Source organism: Mustela nigripes, chromosome 4 (assembly GCF_022355385.1).
Source record: "Mustela nigripes isolate SB6536 chromosome 4, MUSNIG.SB6536, whole genome shotgun sequence".
NCBI classification, from domain to species: Eukaryota; Metazoa; Chordata; class Mammalia; order Carnivora; family Mustelidae; genus Mustela; species Mustela nigripes.
In genome coordinates, this window is record NC_081560.1 from 18357986 (window position 1) to 18381647 (window position 23662).

General features: G+C 42.5%; 1 protein-coding gene across 2 annotated transcripts in view; it reads right to left on the minus strand.

The window, feature by feature from the left end:
• Positions 1 to 23662, minus strand: part of LRGUK (leucine rich repeats and guanylate kinase domain containing) — a 104085-nt gene that overhangs the window by 23571 nt on the left and 56852 nt on the right. For both annotated transcript variants that reach the window (XM_059395610.1, XM_059395611.1), the window contains exons 13-16: positions 23179 to 23292; positions 20181 to 20382; positions 19458 to 19553; positions 186 to 325 (exon numbers count right to left, since the gene is read on the minus strand). In XM_059395610.1, coding sequence (XP_059251593.1) covers positions 186 to 325; positions 19458 to 19553; positions 20181 to 20382; positions 23179 to 23292 — 552 coding nt within the window. The remainder of the gene's footprint in view (positions 1 to 185; positions 326 to 19457; positions 19554 to 20180; positions 20383 to 23178; positions 23293 to 23662) is intronic.

The window sequence follows — 23662 nt, forward strand, 5'->3', positions numbered from 1 at the left end:
ATATATATATATATATATATATATATATATATATATATATATATATATATATATATAAATTTGGCTTCAGCTCATACCAGTCAGAAAAGAATTTTGGTGAAACTTAGTCTCAAAATACCAGATCCCCTTTTGGTCTGAGCGGAGCAATGCTCGGCTGCAGCTCCGCCCCCCCCACCCCCACTTACCACTGGGGTTTTTTTGGCTGAAAGTCTGGCCCATAATTTCACAAAGTAGTTTCTGTCTGTAGAATCCAGGAAGTCACATAGATTCAAAGTGGAGAGCTTCCGAGCAGAATCTTCAGATTTCAGCAGAGGCATCTTAGTCCCTGGGAGGGAAGAAGCCAAAGTTTGCAAATGAGAGGCACGACATAGCATCAGGGGACTTTCTGAAGTAAGGAAAATGCTTTGTATCTGGATTGTCCCAAACACAGAAAACTCAATACTTAAAGTCTGTGCATTTCAACTTGAGAGTAACACAACTAAAACTATGTCTGGGTGGCTCAGTCAGTTAACCGTCTGCCTTCAGCTCAGGTCATGATCCCAGGGTCCAGGAATTGAGTCCTGCTTTGGGCTCCCTGCTAGTGAGGAATCTGTTTCTCCCTCTGCCTACTTATGTGTACTCTCTCTAACAAATACCATTATCTTTAAATAAATAAAAATAAAATAAAATAAATAAATTTAAATTTAAAAATATCTTTAAATAAAATAATGTCTTAGAAAACAAGATCATAATTATTACTGATTATAGTAAAGTCAGGCCACAGCACCTAGTAGACATGTCCTGGGAGTACACTTGGTGCTCATCAAGATAGGCTTATAAAGGGAACTGAAGGAAATCTTGGCACATACGATACCTTCCAGATACTTAAACGTCACACTGATAATCACTTTCTGTTTCACAAAATTCTCCTAAAAGACTAGGAAGAAAATAAAACATGTTGGGACGCCTGGGTGGCTCAGTTGGTTAAGCAGCTGCCTTCGGCTCAGGTCATGATCCCAGCGTCCTGGGATCGAGTCCCACATCGGGCTCCTTGCTCCGCAGGGAGCCTGCTTCTCCCTCTAACTTTGCCTTCCACTCTGTCTGCCTGTGCTCGCTCTCGCTCGCTCTCTCTCTGATAAATAAATAAAATCTTTAAAAAAAAAAATAAAAAAAAAAAATAAAACATGCAACACTGAGAAGCAACTTAAAAAAATAATGGAATGGATGATGAGATCACTGTTTGACAGACTTTATTCATAAATAATGCTGAAAGTGTCCTTTAAAACATTATTAGAATGTCCAGAGACCTAGGATATAAAGAATCTAAATTTCTATCACTGCTCATCTACAGAGACCCCTGGTGTAAATGCTTTTGGATATATATGAGCATCAACGATTTCAGGAATATTGCTTTAAAAATGCTAAAGTAAAAAATTTTTAAATGCCAGAATAAATGATCCCCTCATGTTCCACCAGTCAAATGGCTGACTGAGCAGACATGGGAAGCTCTCTTGACCCAAAGATAAGAAAACACTAGATGATATATAACAGAAATGTGTCATACATAGCACAGCTGAGAAAGCAAGAAAGAAAAATTTCCAGGTGCTGGAAGTGAAGGTTCCCAGTCAGAAGAGCGGGAATCGATGCCAAGAAATCCGAGTGCTCCTGCGGCTGAGGTTTCTGGACTGGGAGAGGCCCGTCCCTATGTTCCCGAGGCAGAAGCCCTGGGCTCTTGATACTGTGAGAAGCTGCAAAGCGGGTGTCTGGGAATGGCGGTGCACAGACTAAGGGACTGTGGTTGGACACGGAGTTTCGGTAGAACTGAGGATGGAAGCACCTGTAGGAAATCAGGCCCGTGATCCTGGGTTATGTGCTTGTATGGAGAACCTGAACTCAAGCTCCCACCAGATGGTGTGACGGTCCCGGGCCAGGGAGATAAGGAGAACACTGGTAGGCGAGTCAAAGTATTTAATCCTGTGGGAAAGTCTAAAGCTCCACAACCCAACACCTGCCTTGAGAAAGACAGAGAGACAGAGACAGAGACTCAGAAGATACAAGAAGTAAGTCCGCACCCGAGGAATTCCAGGCAACAGGGCAATCTGAGAAGTGCTGCGGGTAACTACGGTTGTGACAGTCCCAGTGACAATAAGGAATCATCGCATGTGGAGACCTTCTTTGTTAAATCTTCATGATGGAGAAACCACTCAGTCCGTATTTGTTGAGTACCTGCTGTGCCAGCCAGGGCTCTCGATGTTGGAGATTCGGCAATAGATAAAAAGTCCATCCCCTGAGCTATGGGAATTACAGCCTCATGCTGGAGAGAGACGAACTTTGCGTCAGATGCTACAGGCGGTAATTCGAGCAGTGAAGCGATGGGCAGCCAGATAAGGGGACAGAGCAAGAGAGGGCATGGCGGTCAGAGAAGATCTATCTAAGGGGGTGACATCTGAACAGGCAACTACAATCACAAGAAAAGCATTCAACTGTCTGGGACAAAAGCATTATCATGCAGAAAGAGATGCTTTTTTATAAGGACCCAGGAGCATGCTTAACTGAACTATGGGAAAGAATGGATATGGCTGAAGGAAGATTGGGGGGGAGGGGCATAGTGAGATGGAGATGATGGAGACTGTGCTCAAGAAAAAGAAAGAGGACGCTTGTCACCTTGATGGGACTCTGAGAACCAAAAGCATTGTGAAAAAGAGCAGAAGAATTTGAGAAAAGCTATAAACAATTAAAAGTTATAAAAATTAAAGAAATAGAAGCTATTTGCATTGAGAAAATTTCCACAAAAATTTCCAGTCTATGTGTCAGGGTTCTTTTTTCTACCTTTCTGAGCCATAAGCAATTTGTACCATGGTGTGAACAAGTCAATGTGATGATACAGTGGTAAAGATAATGTGTTTACATTACTATTAAACTACCTTGTAATGCCACCACATTAATTAGTTGAACTCCTATAATGAAGAGTTTCATACAGTTCTGAAAACAGTTTCTACTGTCTTACTACATCAATGAACAAGGGATTTTGCTTCTCAAAAAAAAAAAAAAAATATATATATATATAATTACCACTGTTACAATAACCTGCAACAAGTTTCTTAACATAATCTTATTCAAAGTATCTACATTAAAGACAACCGTGAGGCAACATTAAAATATACATGTAAATTACAGTCCACAAAAACAACCAAGTTCTTCAGTATAAAAGCTAAATTTATTTAAACACCTACAATGAAGCACAAATGAATTTAATGATGCATGACAGATTTTAAAGTTATTTTATGGATTTATGGATTGTATGCATTATTAAATGCAGGAACATATAAATGAATTAACTGAAACAAGTGGAAGTACATCTTAAATTAATTCTAAGTAGCTTAGATCTTTTATTTAGACTTCTATCCCGTTGTAGTCAAGTGAATTAAAATAATATGCATAAAACATTTTAAAAGAAGCCGCATAGAACCCAACCTAAATAACAATTGCATTATGAGCCATGTACCTGAGAATAAAACATGTTGAGTATATATTTAATATCCTACCCTTACACAGACAAAACAAGGCCTTTTCCTGCATAAAGGAGGGAATACAAAATGTTGATCTGACATTATAGGTATGCAGCCACATAGCCATGTCAATAACTAGTAATAAAATTAGAATTTGAGAATCAGACTGTGAATATTTTGAGAAACAAAAATCCCTATTTGAATAACCAATTTTTCTACATTAATGAGATTAGTTATATAGCAAAGCAACTAAGTCATTTTCCTGTTCAAAAATATGAAACTAAACACTTGTAAATGTATATATTTTTAGCATTAAAAAAAAAAAACCCTGGGAAAAATCAATCAACTGGAATTTTTCTGTTTCAAAGCCATAGAAAATGTATGATTTGGAAATAGGCTTTAATTTTCAAACAAAAGTTCTCAGATAACTGGATGGTTTCAGAATCATTCATTTCCCCCCCCCCCATTCAAATGAGGTTAAAAAACAAACACACACATGTTTATGTAGGTAATAGTGAGGTGTTTTTTTTTTTTAAACTAAAGAGAGTAATTTATTTTTACCATGATTAAACACATACACATATAAAATATACAAATACTTGGCAAATCACTATAAAGGAGTCAATAATGAAATATGTAACCATTAAAAAGGATAAAACCAAATTAAGGCACAATAATCTATGATACAATATTTATTTATTTTTAATGATAGTTACATAATTTTAATTGAAAATTAAGGAAAACTCAATTCATCAGGAAGTATTATCATAAAACTGAAGCTTCTGAAAAAAAGCTATTTTTCTAGGACAGAATTAAATCTTGAAAGTCTTTTCTATCTGTGCTTCCAAGGAAGGAATAAAAGCAACTAAAATTTCACACAATATCCATAATAGTTTTCCATAGTAAAATAAGCTTTTATAGAGGAAAGCTACCAAGACCAAGGAAACAGTAATAATATTTATGTTCTAAATGGTAAAATGAATACACTTATTAAATCCTTCTTACAGTAAAGTGCTCTATTCATAAGTTTCCAATCAAAGAGTAATCAGCTACTTTAAATAGAGAACAGAGTCTTTATCAGGACAAAGGAAAGCATGTGAACGTATATTCTCACACAGAGAGAATGAGGTACACAAAAAAATATTTCTTTCCATTGAACTTCACACTGAAACCTCCTCAATATAGCTGAGCTAATGGGCTCAGTATTTGGTTCCTGTATTTACAATGTCCTAATTTGGACATATAACAGGAATGCCTGGCCAGCTTAGTCAGTGGAGTGTGTGACTCTTGGTCTCAAGGTTGGGAGTTCAAGCCCCATGCTGGGTATAGAGATTACTTAAAAATTAATATAAAAATAAACTTAAAAATAGAATAAAATAAAACATATAACAGTAGTACCCTGAATTTCTTCCTTTTTTAAATGTATGAGTTTATCATGAAATAGTCAATCGATGCTTTGAAGGAGATAAGATATAGGACAGGCAAATTTCAAGATGAGAAACTTAGTATGTAAGATCTGCATATGTCCAGCACTTGGGCAAGAGAAAGAAGCAGCAGAAAAAAGGAGAGAAATCTTCAGGAAGTTTGGATACATATGAAAGCCTTCTTCTAAGTAATATGTTTGATAATAAGGCTGGGGATGAGACTTCCATCCAGTCCTATACTCTCACCTCTAGCAAGCGCAAGGTGCTTCCTAAGGGATCATTCTTCAAGAACAGCTTTTTCAAAGATGGTACATCACTGGTCAACTCCTCTAGGAAAGACTTTTTTTGTTTGTTTGTTTGTTTTGCCTTTTTTTTGCCTCAACACATCACCAAAGGAAAACAGAATGCCTACTATCTGGTAGTTGATTTCTAAGTTAAGGAACTTGACAGTACTTACTATCCAACCAATTTGAAATGCAAAATATAAATGGCTTTGACTTTATCAATAAAGAAAATCATAATAAAATAATAGATAACATTTATTGAGCATGTATTATGTGCCAGCTGCCATGACAAGCCTTTCCCATGTGTATCACCAGGAGATTTCATAACAACTCTAAAGCTGATGTTTCCCCAACTCAATCTCCAAGCTGCGATGCTGTGTGTGAACGCCCATCAAATAATCTCTTCATCTCTGTCATACACCACTTTACTACAATTTCTTCCCAACATTATCCTAATTCTGTTTAAGCTCCTTAATTCAATCAAGGTCATGAAGTTTTTTATAAAAGGATTTTCAGAGAAGACCATCCTATTTGCCAAATACTTCTATCTAGTTTGAATTGGGTTGTTAGGTTGTTAAATAAGATTAATGATAAAATGCTATCCTTTTTTTTGTGTGGCTTACATGTTAACACTAACATTCATATACAAACTTACTATGTACAGACATTTTCTTTCAATTAACTCATTTACTCCTAACAATAATCTTGAGGTAGGTCATCGTCTCTACTTGAGAACTCTGTAACTTTCCCAAGGTCACACAGCTAGACTATACTAGTGCTGGGATTTCCAATGATTATGTGGACAGTTAGTTATTTGAAATTAAGAATTTCTAAGGTTATAAACTTTTTAAAAAAGCCTCCGACGGGGCGCCTGGGTGGCTCAGTGGGTTAAGCCTCTGCCTTTGGCTCAGGTCATGATCCCAGAGTCCTGGGATTGAGCCCCACTTGGGGCTCTCTGCTCAGCAGGGGATTTGCTTCCTCCTCTCTCTCTGCCTGCCTCTCTGCCTACCTGTGATCTCTGTCAAATAAATTTTTAAAAAGCCTCCAGCTTTTGCTAATCATGCTCACAGTCTCATAATCATCTTGGAGGTGAAAGATTTGGTGGTCTGACATTATTGACCTATCATCAACACAAAGAAATTGCTAGGCTCTTATTATCCTTCTCCCTGAACGCCTCCTCAATAATAATAATAAATAAAAAGTGATTTCTAGAATCACATCTTCCAGATTGAACTGAGAAATTAATTAAATTCAGTTGTGAACATATTGTGCTCGACACTACATAAATAGCACAATTATCTAAAGTGGAGTTTGGAAGATCTTTTATGTTAACAAGATGATTTCAGGGTTGTCATGGAGCAAAAGGAAAGGGAGTCAGCTAAGTCCTTAGTCCTGAAAACACTACTGATCCAAAAAGTTTCAAAGTGGTTTTTTTCTTGCTTTACCTAAGAACTTATTTTTGTGTCTAAGATTTTTGGACATATCTTCTCTGGAGCCCTAGTACTGACAAAGAGTGTAACTGCCAACCCACTGGATCCTTGCTGTTGTCCCAGAAAGGAATTCAGCGTTCAGGTCATTCATGGCCACTCATCCCATCACACATGAACAACCAGCACAGGGAAGCATCTAGTCAAACAGGCCTCCAGGAACACCGCCAGACCAAAGCTCCAGAGAGCTCGGCACAAGGGTTTTCCAATCACAGGTTGCAAACTGAATTGTGGAATCTGCATTTTGTAGGATACGGCCAGCATTTTTAGAAATTGGGATTAAGTAAAACAGAAAACATCTGGGTTTATCACTATAGGAAGGTGTCTCCTACACGTATCTGTGTGGGGGTGATGATATTGTAAAATGTATTCCTAGTTAATGGATTTGGGGTCTGGAAGTTTGAAAGCCACTGTTCTAATGAGCCCTAAGTGCATAGATTTTCTAGTACTAAGCTTTATTTTTAATTAAATAGACTGCTGGATTCTCCATAGCCAGCCTGTAGAGCCTGTTGTAGTAAATGGATTAAATCATAAAAGCAAACTTAAATTTTATCCAGCCCAACGAATCGCCTGACATATGGAAGCTTCTCGTAAGATTTCCAACACAGAGCCTCCAAGATCTAGAGAAAACCTGTTTATTCCTTTGTACGTGACTTCTAACTTTAAGAAAGTTCCTCATTATGCATGCCAAACTGAAAGAGAACATAACATAACATAAGGTTGCGCTTTCACAGGACAGGTTTTCATACATGTGAATTTGATTCTATGTAACCTTTTCCAAATAAAAACAGGTTCATTGTAGAAAATTTGGAAAATACTAAAAACATAAATGAGAAAGTAAAAATTATTCATAATCTGACAACCCAGAACTCACAACTGGAACCATACTGGTTTTACCTCCTTAATCTGTTTTTTCCTTAGTATGTAACAAATATTCTTCTCTATATTCGTCTACAACATGATTATAATGGCAATGTAACATTTTAGCATATGGCTAAACCATAACTTTTCCGTAAGTTATTTTTAAAATCCCATTGGGTGGCTATATTACTTCCAGATTTTATTATAAAGACATTAATGGGAACATCGTTCTATGTCAATTACTTCCTTGGGATAAGTCATAGTTAGAATTACCAGTTTAAACATAGGCAATATTTACAGGCTCTGACGGATATTGCACAACTGTCCCCCCAAAAGTGGTGCCAACTTACTTTCTCAGTGATGACACAGAAAGTGTGTTTCCCCTCAACCTTACCAAGAATAGGCATTAATTTGCTTTCCATCTTTGCCAGTTTGGTACCCCCCAAAATCGAATCCATTTTAATTTACAGAAGTCCTGAAAGCTAAATGCATTTTGACATGTATTTTGGCCATTTTTCTCTCCTCTTTTGTGAATTACCTGATCATGTCCTTTGTCCAATTCTCTTTTGAAGCTTTAAAACAACGGATTTAGCTTTTTAAATATTTGAAGGAGTCTCTTAAGCCCAGTGGAACTATATTATCTCTGTTGATGTGAACACTAGCTGCCAGACTTCCTTTGAAAAGCTAAAGATCACATTAGCTAATAGAGGCACTAAAGTCCTGCAGTGTTTTTTGCTGTCCCATAAAGACCACTTTGCTGAGGAATACAGCAAACGGAAGTGATGTGAACTTTGTAAACGTAGATGGCAAATGACAATTCTTATACAGCTTAAAAGCAGAAGTTTCCGCTATACCAAGAAAATCAATAATAGCAGTAAAATACTCCCACCACAGAGGAGTGAGTGATCTTTGCTATTCCCTTCCTTGGACAACAAACAAAGTATTGACCAGCTGCTCTGAACCCAGGACATTTTTACATGCCATCAAAACACAAACCTTCTACCATCACGAACCCCCGGGAAGGGAGCTAGAGCTTCCTCTAAGTCAAAGGGAAACCTGGCTTTTCACTTCCCTTTAGAACCCTAAGAAAAATGCAATCTTGAATGCCCTAAGGCCTCAGAACCAGTTGCCCAAGGAGGAAACCATGTATTTTTCTAAAGTTCTCACCTAAGTGAGGTATCAGCGCTTCTGAGATGCACCATTCATGGCTCATAAAACAAGGGGTGATTATCCTTATTTTCTTCACATCTGTCCTCCCCAAGCCCCCACCATGTCCCACCCAGATACCTCCTGAATCTGTCTATTCCTGCCACAGTGCCTTATCACAGGCCCTCACCATCTTGTTAGAACTATCGCAATAGCTTCCCAGCCATCCTTCCTACCCCCTGTACTTCCTTAAAGGTATCCTCCATACCAACTCTAGACACATGCCTCTAAGATAAAAATTTAACTATTCAATGGCTCCCCACTGTTAGATCAAGTTTCTAAATTCATTATTAGCACAAAACGCCCTTTGGATCTACAGACACCTGACATCCGGGTCCTCAAAAGAAATGCTGCATCTGCTCTTACGGCCACACTTAGACATATGCTGTTCCCTTTTCCAAGAAACCTTCACTCTCTCCCATCATTCTAATTTTGCAACCTTGATGACTTGGTTGAAAGATAAGCTCCTTTCGGAAGTGTTTTGTGATCTAATTCTCCCATCCCAAGCTAGATTCAGTGTCCTTCCGTATCATCCTCATGACATTCTGGAAAAGTTAATAAATGGGTTTGCCTATTTAATGTTTAAACCTGGCCCAGTGTGCTGTGGGGCTTCCGGCTACCCCAATCACATGGTGTTGTAATGAACTCTCTTATCTGTCTCTCTGGATAAAAAACGGAGCTCCTCATCATCTCACTGTGTACATCTAGCAGCCAGCAGTCTGGCAGCTAGAAGGTGCTCAATCAATGCTTGTTGGATGACTGGACTAATCCATAAATGTAAGTTACGATATGTTAAAAAAAAAATTCACCTTACTATGGTCATCTTTGACAAATCAGATAAATCAAAGGGTAATTATTGGCATAACATACGCTCTTCATTTTACAAGAGGATTCCTGCCTCCTGGATTTTAAAAATGTCAATTTCCACTACTGAACTTGAAATAACATCTGCCATACATACAATTTCGTGGACACATACCTTTTGTATATGATAAGATCCATTTATACAGGCATTTAGTCCTCCATTTTTTCTCTTTTGGAAATACAGGATGCCAAACATAGTTTCCGATGCTGCTATCTATATAGTAAGTACTCAATAAATACCTAGTAACCCTTTAAGAGCCAGATCCCAGGTTAGCTGCTTTGCTCTTAGTCCCTGCTGTCCGGGAATGCAGTTGCCATGTACTCGAGGAGAGGGCACCAATGGTGACATGTATGGGACCCTGTCTCTGGCCAGAGTAGATTAGTTTAAGAATGAACACTTGGCCCAAGCCGGGCCAGTCAATATCTTTCCCTGAATTTTTTTTTTTTAATTTTAAGATTAAAGAACATGCAAATTAATCCCTTTCTAGTAGTGGGAGCTGCCAGATGTAAAACCACATATAAGACTTGAGAAGTACTGGTGGCCGTGTTCCCTGCCATGTGCAGAAACTTCTATGGAGTCCGTTGGAACCAAAGATTAAAGAGCCACCATGGAGAAAGAAACAGAGAAATGACAAGAGTGCTGTTGATGACAGAAAATACTGGGGATGACAAGAGTCTGGGTTATGTTCAATAACTGGTCCCCAGTTCTGAGGTAGGCTCAGCTCTACCTCTACCCTCCCCATAATTTGGTTGTGGGAGACTTTCCACTCCCTTCTCGTAGATTCCCGTAAGCTACCTCAGGTCGGACCCCAGTCACTTGTCAGCAAAGGGATCCTGAATGGTATGAGTTAATGAAGGAAAAAGAACTCCGCTCCATCTTCTCCCCACTAACCCTTTTCACTGATTCAGCCAGGTGGTTTAGCATAATGAAGGCACGGGCTAATTTACATGAGATTCCTATTCGGAGAGAGAAGGAAGGTATTCATCCTGAAATAAACATTGAGCAAAAGTAAGTTTCAAGTCATACATGCCAACGCAAACCCGGAGGACTCAGCAATCACAGTGTCATTGTGCAAGGAACGTGTCCCCTGCCCTTCCAAAGACTCCCATGCATTAACTGCGGGTCTGGAACCTTGGCGGGAGTGACCAAGACCCAGAAACTGCAAAGGCTTCCTTTCTCAGAGTTCTCCTTCTGGATCCCTTGATAAGGCAAGAGGCAGGTGAGAATTTTCTCATCCAGAAGTGACTTTTCTTAATGGAGTCAATAAAAACAATGGCAACGTGACATTGCTTCAGCCAGAGTTCGAGCACATATTGGAATTCATACAAGTCTAGACACACGGGCTCCCTGCCGGCATCAGATCTGTTAAGACCAGCTCTACAGCTTGCTGGAGTACCCCACTCGAGGGGCTGCTCTTTGAGGCTACAGTGGCAAACCACAAGAATTTGCACAGACTTGCTGCCTTCTAAGAACCCAAAGGCTGGACAGGGCTGGTGCCCACCCCCTCATGCTTATGCAGGTGGCAGAAGGAAGCTGGGATATGGAGTCATGGTGGCCTGGCCATCACTTTCCTTTCTGTGACAGCACTGCCTCCAAGAGGCACAGATGTTAGAGACCCAGTGACCCAGTGCTCCAAGGGTGGCTCACACCTTGGTGCTCTGACTGCCCCTGGCTCGCAGTCTTCCTTCCCAGCTGTCCCGCTCCTCCGCAGACACGGGACTCTGGGGTGTGGCTGAACTCCTGTCCTTTGATGCTCCCCCATGTTTCCGGCTGTGTTTGTCTCTGGCTTGCTGCCCAGGAGCGCCGTCCCTTTGGACAGAGCTCTCTTTGGTCTGACTGGTCCCCTTCTGGGCTTGCGTCCCTTGGACAAGCTGCTGGGTGGAAGCCTGCGCCGGGGAGTCCAAAACAGCCTCTCTCTTCGGAAATCTTCCCCTCTTATGAGCCTCTTCTTTTCTCCTCGGATGTAGCCTAGAAGCAGAATCATCTGGTCTGGACTCTGCAGAGGAAGTTTCACTCTGGAGAGGTCTCCTGGGCAGGGGCTGACCCTCCTGAGTTGGGGGACCACCACTGAGGGCCGCTTTAGCCTCTTGAGACAATCCTCCAGAATTCCTTCTTTTTGAGGATGGTCCTTTTTTGGACACAGTTCCCTTCTGAACCAGGTCATCAGTGGAGAGGCTGGCACCAGCCTTTTTTCTGGAAGAATGTTCCTTTTCCCGCTTCTCTTCTGGTAATTGGGGATCCTTAGCCAATGGTTCAGCATGGGTTGGCTCAGGGATTTCTGGTGCATGGACTCTTCTCCTCTGGTTCCCCTGAGGACTCTGAGGTGGGCTAGGATTAGGGTGGTTGGGAACCTTTGGGGGAGTCATCTTACTCTGGGATTCTGGCTGCAAGGCTGTCTGATGGCCTCTAGGTGCCTTTTTCAGATGCCCTGTCCCTTTAGTTGTCTCTCTTTGGACAGGGAGTTTTTTTTTCCTAGTTCCTATCTGCTGCACTGGCTCTTGGTTTTGGGGTACAGCCTGTACATCTGAAATCTTGTTGGAGGCGTGGCCTGCTTTTGGAGCTTGCCTTCCCTTTGCGGGCCTTGAATCATGGTGAGGCCCTGTGTTCTGAGGCAGCCGCTGTTCAGAGAAGGGAGTGGGAATTTGTGGGAGCCTAACGACCTGAGCCTCCTCTTCCTGGGGCAGATCAGGGGCAGGCTGTGGCATGTGCTCCTGGATGGGGGGGCTGATAAGAGGGAGCTTCACCTCCCCGACCTTTTCTTCTTGGACTTGCTGAGGACTATGGTCCGGATAGGAGCTCGGATTTTGCGGTGGTTTGGAATGGGGAGGGCTGATGGGAGGAAGTTTACTGGGGTCTCCTTCCTGAGCTAGTGGAGGCCTGGGAGGGGAAGTCACAGTTGGATCTGAGGCTGTTCCTAAAGCTTCCTCCCTGCTGGGTGACAGGAGTTTGGGGGTGGGCCTTCGGCTCTGGAGTGGAGCAAGGACCTGAGGCTGGGGCAGCCTGGTGGGAGCCAGGCGGCTTCTGGGGAGCAAAGTCATTGGGTCGTTCTTGTCCTGGGTCTGTTTGATAGCTGCTGAGTCCTGAGGTTGTGGCAATTCTGGGTAAGGAGTGCTAACCCGAACCAATTCTGCTTTGGGGATTTCCTCTTCTAGAGGTTGTTCTGGAGATGGTCCCGGTATTTTGGCCGCATTAGGGTGGGAAGGGTCTCTTGGAGGCTCATAATGGGCACTGTTGGGTGGCAGATCAGCGGACCTGGTTTCCTCATCCTGGGTTCTCTGGGGGCTGAGGGATGTTGGGCCAGACCCCGGGGGAGCCTCAGATGGAGGAAGGCCAGTGGAGGTTACCTTGGCCTCCCCTGATTCCTCATCCTGGTCTGGCTGAGGGCTGCGAGCTGGAGCTGGGTCAGGGTGCTGAGAAGCCTCCTGGGAAGGAACGATGAAAGACTGCCCTATTTTATCTGCTTTTGCCTCAGATGTCTGGAACTCATTTTCAGGGAGCTCCGTCGTTATTATTTTTGAAGAAAGATCTGATTGTTGAACATCCCCTTCCTTCTGGTTTGGGGATAAGTCTTGGGCCTGCTGGGAAATACCAGGTGCTGAGGAGCTGGGCTGTGGAGGGGGCTGTGGAGGAGGCTGAGCACTGACATGGCTACTGGGAGAATGTTCTTCTTGATGGGCTGCTCCCTCCTGGGTCAGCTCTTGGTTCTGGGAGGGGGCCAGGTTCTGATGTTCAGGGACCTGTGCGTGAGTCTGTATTCCAGAGAGATGCTCTGTTATCTGGCCATCTGCTTGCAGTTTCGCCAAGCGCCTTGGGGACGGGACCAGATGTGCTGGCACCCCAGAGGGGGTCTTCTTGCTAGAGGGAGCTCCTGCTTTAATATAAGAAGAAGTTAGCTAAAAATATCTTAACATGTACTATGCAACTAAGTAACTTTTGAAATAACAACAACAAAAAATTGTTTCCTTTCCTGATGCACATAGGCCTTTGAAAAGAATAAAGTTACACATAGAGAAGAATTATAACCTTTCCTTCCCCTTGGGGAGACTAGGTGCCTAGAATTCTCTCATTTAGTAGAATGTAGAAAATCTGAGTCAATGGAAATCATCAACTTCAGCAAATAAACATAAAGAGACTTATTCACAGAACCAAAATTTACATCCGGGTGAGACAGTGACAGCAACACTTTCTAAGTGAATGAAATTTTAAATTTCCACCACTTAGAGAGGTCAGTGCTGCTTTTGATGGTAGAAACGAGAGGGTGGACGTCTAAGCCAGGGGTAGTCCTGCTTGTTGAATGGCAGGCCCCTTCAAGAAACTGGGAGCTCTCTGAGGAATAATCAGCTTACCAAGGGAAGGCAAGGCAAGGCAAGGCATGGGAAATTCAACAGGCACTCAGTAAGTCAGGAGGGAACGGAAGGAAGCAAAAAATGGATTCCATGGAAGCATGAGGTGCCATGGCTCACAGGAGCTGCTCCTGATAGTCCCCCCACCCCCACCACCCCCAGGGCTACTCTTTTCCCTCGGAGTCTACTCCAGGTTTCAGCAATGGTTCTCAGAGGCCACTAGCACATTAACATTGCAGACGGGGACACTTCCTTCGCTCACCATGGGAGCAAGTTCTCCGTGTGATTCTGTTCTCATGGACTCGATCAGTGCAGCAGGCACTTGCTTCTGAGAGAAGTCCATACATATTCTGGTGGCCCACGGGACATCTTCACCTAGGCCTAAGGACATGGCTCTGAAATGCTGTAGTCAAGGGTGGCACACCAGTGTGGAACAGCCTTGAAGAAACTAGTCTCGGCCCACTTTGAGAGAAACCTGATGCTCAGAGACTACAAACCAAGTCAGACCTCCAAAGTGACCCCATGGTGGTCCATCCCCAGAAGCAAACCAGGCTCCTGGCAACAGTCCATTCTCCCCCACAGAGGAAGATGGGCTTGGACTACTCCGGGTCCTCCCTGAACCTCCTCGTCTGGAGAGGTAGCCTGTGCCTCCAGCTGAACTAGACATCTCTGGGGAGGGGTTAGGGAAGAGTGGGGACAAGGAAAATCTTGCCACTTGGTGGGATTTCTGAGGGGATGGCTCTGGTCATCATTCCTATCTCCCTAGTTCATGACAGTAATAGAGTAAATACAAATTTAGTCAAGATGCAAGGCTAAATTAAAATAGAAGAAAAGTAAAAATGTCTAGAAGAGACAAATTCATAGAGACAGAAAGTAGATTAGAGGTTACCAGGGACTAAAGGGGGGGGAGTTACTGCTTAATGGGAATAGAGTTTCTGTGTGGGAGGGATGAATTTGGAAAGAGGTAGCAGGGATGGTTATACGACACTGTGAATGGAGTTAATGCCATTAAGTTGTACACTTAAAATGGCTAAAATGGCTAATTTTACGTTTTTTTTTTAATCACATGCGAAAAGAAATTTTGAAAAATAGAAAGGCAGGAGAACCGTAAAACCCAATGCTGAAAGCTCTTTCTCTTTGTAAACCCCCTGTTTCCTAGAATCAGACACACAAGGATTTTTTTCACCCCACTTTTAGAATTTGACAATTCACATCATTTGGCAAATGAAACCCTGCCCTTTAGTAGAGATAAAGACACCACGTGGGACCTAGTAAATTGCTCAATTTCCCCGTTTGACTCATCATCACCATCATTTTCCTCTCTCACTAGTCAGATCTAAATAATGATTTGCAAATATAATTTTATTTTATGATTTCTATAGCAGGAACTCAGGGTGATAGTTGGATCAGCTTTTTAAAAGCTTTATTGGGAGCACCAGATGAGTATTCCAGAAATAGGCTGTAGAGAGACACACGGAAGGTAAAGACATCTCTTACACTGAGTTGTGAACAAAGTGAGTTTTTATTTCATAAAAACTGTACTGTTTGCTCAGGATTTTATTAGTTATTGTGTTTTAGAAATGAATATTACCTAGCATTGCTATAAGGGAAAAAAAAAAGATCATTTGTACCATGGTTGATAAATATTTTTAATTAATGGCATTAATTATAATGGTATGTCTCAGTATTTTGAGGTTTTATAATCACTTTGTACCTAACATTACTATTTTGTATGTGCATTTAATGGAAATTCAATTAGTCTCTCCTCTGGTAAAGGTTTGCATTTCTGGGTCCAGGCTGATGTGCTTGCTATACTGATAGACTTCAGGCTTATTTTTATGATTTTGTTCTAGTTTCATCATTAAGAGTAGAAATTAAAATTGCATTCTCAGTTACAAGTTAGCAACATGAAATTACTGAAGATAAGGCTATGTATTATTACTTCAAATATCTAGTAATACTCAGTTGGCATTGGTACAGGATTCCTGCTTCCATGAAAACAAAGCCATTGGCCACCAGATTTCGGTTTGTACTGAAGCCTAACTTATAGGCAGTCTAATCTAAGGGCAAAAACATCAGCAAATTCCAGAATGTTCCATAATATTATATGTATGGCTTTGTTGTTTAGAAATGGCAGTTCAAAGTGATTTCTCTGATCAAATTAATGATTACTGGTGAAATTTGGAATATGAAACTAAAGCTTCTAATTTCCAGTTCAATTTTCTAATTGGTCTTTCATAGAACATTAAATATTTTTAATTTCAATTTCTTACCTTTGACAGCTCAATTAAATATTAAAAATATTTCAACTATGCTGAAATTACTGATCTTTTCTTTCTAGGGGGTCTCATTTATACTTACATAGGTAATGTAAGTCTTTATGTAAACATACAGAACTACAGAACTTAAAATCAGAGGGACCCAGCTCAGAGTGGAAGCAAAAATGCAAAAGCCAGTCAGTCCTGGGGCGGTGACCCTGCTGGGACTCTGGTCCCTTTTCGGGGAGTCACGATGCTCATTTTGGGGTGGTTATGGTTGGGCCCTGCTCACCGGCAGTGAACTCCTGAACATGGGGGCCTGCCCTCCTTGGCATAGACTTCATGCCCTCAAACTCCAAGAGGCCCCTGGCTCTACTCTTGAGCCACTAGAGATCCTTTTAAAGCTTTATTAGTAAGGACCATGCTCATTAGAATTTTTAAATGCTCACTTGAATCACATCTGGCCTCCACAAAGTCACTTTATGTGCAAGTTTATCCTGAAACCATCGACAGAAGACAGTAACGTCCTCCACAGATGGACTACTTAAATAAAATGAGGTGGTTTGGCTTCTTAAGAAAACACATCATTTTCCCAATGGGGTTAGCCAGGAAAACAGGGTTTACGCAGGCCACTCAATTAATGCAATAATTATAAACCTTCCCTCTACTTTTTAAAGCAGAGGTTCCATGAGTCAGTAACCAAATGATCCAGTTTCTGCTATGCAGTGTGTCTGAGAGGAAGAACATTTTAACAAATTCTATAATTCATACTTTCCATTAAATCAGACAGGCCGAACCTAACTGGTCCAAATAAATGAAGTTTCATTTTACCCTTTAAAAACGGGAGTCTGTTTTCCTATGCACACATTATCTGGTCTATTAATTCACCAAATGGCAACTGCACCGAATCGTCAGTGTCCTGGTGGTCGCAGAATATGGAATGATGGAGAGCAGGGGCTCCGCTGGCTGAGATCCAGTTCAAACGCCACAGCTCACAGGTGCCCTCTGTGCAACGGACTGACAAACATGCTTCTCTCCTTTTCTCAGAACTGGTCAGGCTCCAGGGACGGACTCATGCTCATCTAAATCCACAAGGGGCTGATTTAAAAGCCAGAACACCAACTGATTCATTTACAATGGGAGCCGGGCCCAGCTCAGGGATCAGGGCAGGGTGTTCTAACATAGGAGCGTGCCCCCAGCGCAACAGCTCCACCCAGGGGATCAAATTAAAGATCAGAAGTTGCCAGGTTAGCAAAGATTGAAAGCAAAGAGAGGCAGATTTCCTCACGAGAGACTTCCATCCAGCTCTCGAAGCCTCATGAGATATGCCATGCCCCCTACCCAGCACGGCTTTCTAAAAAACTGAAGGGAGTTTACCCGTGTGGATCAACACACGGGCATCCTCCTCATTGAATGTCCCCCCTTCGAAGACTGGGCACAGTCCTCCAGTCCTCCATGAAGCCTGTCTGCACATAGGGTACACTTTCTTCCACTCCTCTGCAGGCGGGAAGTCCTACCCCGGTCACCTGTCTTCTAGAAGAAACACATGGAAGGATAGCCTCTCGCTGTGATCTGTTGGTTGCGAACCAGTGTCACAATGACCTTGTTCCAGAGGTCCCTGACCTGAAAAACGTGTGTAAAATTGCTAAAGGGCACCGCCAGTCTCAACTCTGGCAAAACCATGGCCTGGCCTGCCCCAACCCGGCCAGCGAAGTCCTACTGGGCCAAGAGTCACGGAGGCCAAAGCACGCGAATTCACAGCAAGCAAGGGTCTCACATCAATGTTTTACAATATGTGATATGTGAGAGCAGTTCAGCCCACTGGAGGGGACCTTCTTTTTCTTCATTCGGGTGTCAAAAACTACACAGAACGTAAAGTCTGTCGTCCCCACCATTTTTAAGTATTCGGCTCAGTAGTGTTACGTATATTCACGTTATTGCGCAAGGAAGCCCATGAGCTCGTTTCATCTTGTAATAGTGAAACTCTGTAGTTGTGAAACAACAACACTCCATTCCTCCCCCCCCCCCCCCAGCCTCTGGCAACCATCCCATTTTTCCGTCCTTATGGATTCGACGAGTCTAGGTACCTCATAAAAGGGGCATCAGACTGTAGTTGTGTTTCTGTGACTGGCTTACTTCACTTTGCAGAACATATCCTCCTTGTGGTGTGTGTCAGACAGAAGCCCCTTCCTTTTTAGGGCTGAATAACATCCCACGGTATTTATCAACCACATTTAGTTGATTCATTTGCCTGTTGACGAACAGTTGGGCTGCTTCCTCCTCTCAGCTGCTGTGAATAATGCAGCAGTTCACTGGGGTACAAGTACCTGTGCAAGTCCCTATTTTCAGTTCTTCTGGGTAGATATCCTGAGGTGGAATTGCTATAATATATGGTGATTCTATTTCTAATTTTTGAGGAATGACTACACTGTTTTCCATCGGAGCTATACCATTTTACCTTCCCAATCTCTCAACATCCTTGCCAAAGCGAATTTTCTGTCATTTATTTCATAGTCAGCCATCTGAGTGGGGATGAGGTGGATTGGGGAGAACCTTTAAAATACATCTCAAAATATCCATGTGCCAAAATTCTAAGTTAGGGCTTTAGAATTCCTGGATTCCGAGGAGAAACACTGCTCTACAGTCCATGCTGTTTGCTGTGCATGTTCCATGGGGAATTCACAGGGTTCTCCCTCAATGGAGAGCATCAACTCTATCTAGCACGATAGTCAAGTGAAGTTCTGAACAGCAAAGCAGCTTGCCCAAGGGATGGGAGGGCCACAACCAGGCTCACACCCTCTGACCGTGCTCTTCCACTGTCCCCTCTAGTACCAGACATTTGGAGGACTGTGGCAATGCAAAGAAAAGGAGAAAGAAACCTATTGGCTGAAAACAACGCTAAACACAAACTTGCCAAGCAGAATGCCACCTCAGCTCCCTCAGGGAGCCCAACTTCTGGAAGGCTGAGTTCTGAACCAGGAGGCTGGCCCCTATTTACCATAAACACCAAGGAGGCACCGGCCAGCATGTCCCTGAAGGACAGCCCTGTGAGTGCCACTATGGCCACCCGACAAGGAGAGGGACAGGTGCAGGGGGCTGATCACGTAGCTCACTTGTGAAGACAATCACACGGGAGGAAGGAGGGGGATTAAAGCGTTAGAACCAGCTTGAGCCTGGCTGACGAGTACCCACATCGCAATTCAGACTGGTTTCCCAGGCACAAAAAGGGACAGCGTAGTACCTGCAGACGGAGCCAAATTCTTGGATGTTTCCTCAGACAATCCAAGGTATTCTCTGATGAGGTGACTCAGCTTTTGGTAGGCAACTTCCAGATCATCTACAGTAAATGAGAGAAGGTAATTTAAGGCATCAGAATCATACCAAAATACAGCCAATATGCAACTGATGGCGGTATTGATTTTCTAAGCTACATCTAAGTAACGACTATTGTGGTAGGCAGAATTCTGAGACCCTCAAGACACTTCACCCTCAGATAACTGCCTTTCTTCAGTGTGGGCAGAACCTGTGAATGTGAGGGGGTGTTACTCCTGTGATTATGTCATGTTAAATGGCAAAAGGGAGTTCTGCAAATGTAACGAAGGTTACTCATCAGTTGAGTTTGGGCTAGTCAGAAGGGAGACTCTCCAGGTGGGCCTACACAGGATCCCATGAGCCCCGTAAAGGAAGAGTATTGTTTGGTAGAAGAGGAAAGCAGAGACTTGAAGCATGAGGAGAATGTGATGTGCAATCACCAGCTTGAAGACAGAAGGGCCACATGCACACGACCTGGGAGCAGCCTCTAGGACGTAGGGCAACCCCTGGCAGAGAGCTAACAAAAGAAGCAGACACCCAGTTCCATAACCACAAGAAACTTCATCAGCCAACAGTTAAGATGCAGGTTACAGCAGATTTCCCCCCAGTGACAATACACTTCAAAAGCAAAACTTCACTGAAAGTTACCAACCTGCATTGATGATCGCATCAAAATATCCTGGAAATTTCTGATTGGTTTTAATATAAAGGTCCACTCTGGACACAGCAAATTCAATCTCTACACGACTGAATAATCCTTTTCTCCGCAAATATCCTTCATATTTTTCCTTGTCCATGGGCACCACCAGGATATATCGAGGCTCAAAATAGGAAAATTTCAAACTTCTTACACCCTATGTGTTCAAAGAAAAGGTGATAAATTAGAAACAGACACACAATTTAGAAATTATGTTGGAGACATCTGACTACATAGGTGTAATAAGTAGTCTTATATTATAAGATTTGGGTAATTAGCTATTATTTTCCTGTAAATATCTCAAAGTTGGATTACTTCCCTTTGTCCATCAAATATTGTTATTGGAAATAAAAGAACTACCTGGCCATCCTCTAATTAATTACTCTAATAAACATAATGGTTAAAAAAGAAAACTGCTAGGGGCCCCTGGGTGGCTCAGTGGGTTAAGTGTCCAACTCTTGATTTCGGCTCAGGTCATGATCTCAGGATCATGAGACTGAGACCATTGTTGGGTTGCACACTGGGCATCAGGCCTGCTTGAGATTCTCTCTCCCTCTGTCCCCACTCACATCCTCTTTAAAAAAAATTAAAAAAAAAATAAATTGCTAGATACAAACAGGTACATTCACAGTAGTGCTGTATCTTTAATACTGAAGAGAAATTTCTCTTTTTCTTTTTTCAGATTTTATTTTTAAGGAATCTCTATACCCATTGTGGGGCTTGAACTTATAACACAGAGATCAAGAGTCACATGCTCTACTTAATCAGCCAGGTGCCCCACTGAGAAGTAATTTCAAGTCTACATTTCAAAGAGCATCCTCTGCAGCTGCAGGACATAAAGATCTTACCAGAGAAGAAAAGCTCCTCTGTTCCCCCATTGTCATCTCCTTGGGACTGGCCCTATTCCTAAACCAGCAACCTGGTTGGCTGGTTCCTGCTACATCTCACAGCTTCTACCCAGAGCAAGGGACAACCAAGCTGCCAGGAGCTCACACCCAGAAGCGCGGCTGGGTGGTGGTCTGTGGATCGGGAGGGCTGGGTGGTGACAGACCACAGCTCCCCAGCTACTGCAGACCACGAGCCAATCCCACAATTGCTCCCTGGGCACCAATTTCCTCATAGCGGAAATGCAAGAGTCCTTCCAAATGAACTCTAAAGCCCCTTCCACCTCGAGCCCGTCATCAGCAGTTTAGCTCAATGTTCAAAATCTTTGTTTTAAACATGGGGTGGGGGGATGAGCTACGGGATCTTTTACAAAAGAATTTCTAAATCTGCCAATGACAGGACAACCAGGGACACCAGGCCTGGCTCACGGAGTCAACCTCTTGGAAATGAGTAGGAGAGAGTTCTCAGGGAGGAAGAGGGAGGAGGGAGCCAGCACTCAGAGAGCCGGGGAACCAGAAGAAGGTAAGCACAGGAAGCTGGAGAGTTTCTGCCTTGTCCAAGGAAGATATTTTTGGTGATTAGCATAGAAACCCAGAAAACCTCCTTAGAGAGGCAAATGCAGTCAACTGCAGAAAGAGGAGAATTGTGGGATTTTGAAGTTAGAAAAATTAAAGAGCTGGAACAGGCCCAATTTCACTGCAGTGAGGCAACACACGAATCCGAGGAGCCAAAAAGAAATCAGTCTCCTGTTCTGCCCAATTACAAGTTTTAAAAGAAGTTTCAGAGTCGATAGAAACAGAATATCTGACCAGCCCAGATTTTGTTTTCTGTAAGTTTGATCTAACAGAATCATTTTCCTAACTTATTTTCCTGACTACAAAACTGTTACACCACTCAGTGAAGTTACCTTCCAAAGACAATCAAGTTTCTTTAAAGACTTCACATACTTAATAAAGCTATAAATTTTAAAAACAGTTAAATAGGGGGAGCCTGGGTGGCTCAGTGGGTTAAAGCCTCTGCCTTTGGCTTGGGTCATGATCTCAGGGTCCTGGGATCAAGCCCCACATCGGGCTCTCTGCTCAGCAGGAAGCCTGCTTCCCCCTCTCTCTCTCGCCTGCCTCTCTGCCTACTTGTGATCCGTCTGTCAAATAAACAAATAAAAAATCTTAAAAAAAAACCCAATTAAATAGGATAGTCATGGTTTTACTCTGGATCTAGACTGGATCCATATTCTAGTTACAGATTAGAATATGTAATATTCTGCATATTTTAATTATAGAAGATCACTGGGGAAGATGGGATATGGGGGCAGAGACAGAAATCTCCTGAAATTTGCAAGTCTGAATTGCTCCAAGCTGGCATGGACTGCAACCTGCAAGCAGCGGCCGTCTGACAGCACAGCCCACGCATCTCTCGTGAAGAATCAGAGAACAAGGGCGGCTGCACAGAGCGGCCAGGCAGGTCCCGAGGGGACAGTGTACCAGCTCCACAGCCTGTGAGGAGCACCTTTACCTGGATATCACTTCATATAAACAGAGACCACATGCCCTAAACGAGGAATGTAGTGAGGAAGTTAACACAGAAAGTGAATCGTGGGGTGGCTCAGTTGGTTAAGCGACTGCCTTAGGCTCAGGTCATGATCATGATACTGGAGTCCTGGGATCAAGTTCCACATCGGGCTTCCTGCTCAGCAGGAAGTCTGCTTCTCCTGCTGACCTCTCTCCTCTAAAGCTCTCTTTTATTGCCTCTCTCTGCTCTCTACCTCTCAAATAAATAAAATATTAAAAAAAAAAAAAGTGAATCGTGAGTAGCACTTCTATTCCTAGTATATGTGCAATCCATGTCTTCTGTCATAACTCCAGTTATTTAACTGTGCATGTTTGGCCACCCCTGTGCCTAGCAGGGTGCTAGGTGCTACCCCCACCTCTTCAACCACAAATATAGATAGATAGATAGATAGATAGACAGATAGATAGATAGATAAATAGATAGATAGATAGATATAGATAGACTCACTTAAACACACACATGCATTTAAAATAAATTGACTGAATGAAAAGACACTTACTTCTATTTCCATGTGAATGCAGCTTGCCAAACCATCTCTTGCAATACCTTCTATGGTGTCCCTATTTAATCCATAACTGTGATTACCATAATTAAATGTCAGAATGAATTTCCCCTGAAATTTGAGAAGCACAGAGGTTTTTCATTTAACAGCTGCCATAATGAAACTGAATATAAATAAAACGATTTGATATCTTACTTTTCTATGTTTCCATAAAACTTACAAATAGAAGGCTGACGATGGGTTTATGAAACTTAATATCAAAATGTGGTAGAGAAATTTATTTAGAATTCTCAGCTGGAAAAAAAAAATTGAGTTTTTGGAGATCCCATAATCTGCTGACGAAACACGTGAGGAGAGTGAAGGCACTGAGGAGTGTGAAGCTGCTGGTAGGACCGAGCATTTTGCTCATTTACCTGCTTCCTTGCCCAACGTGCACCATAAACTGTCATTACTGAGAAAGCAAAACCAATGGCCCGCTCTT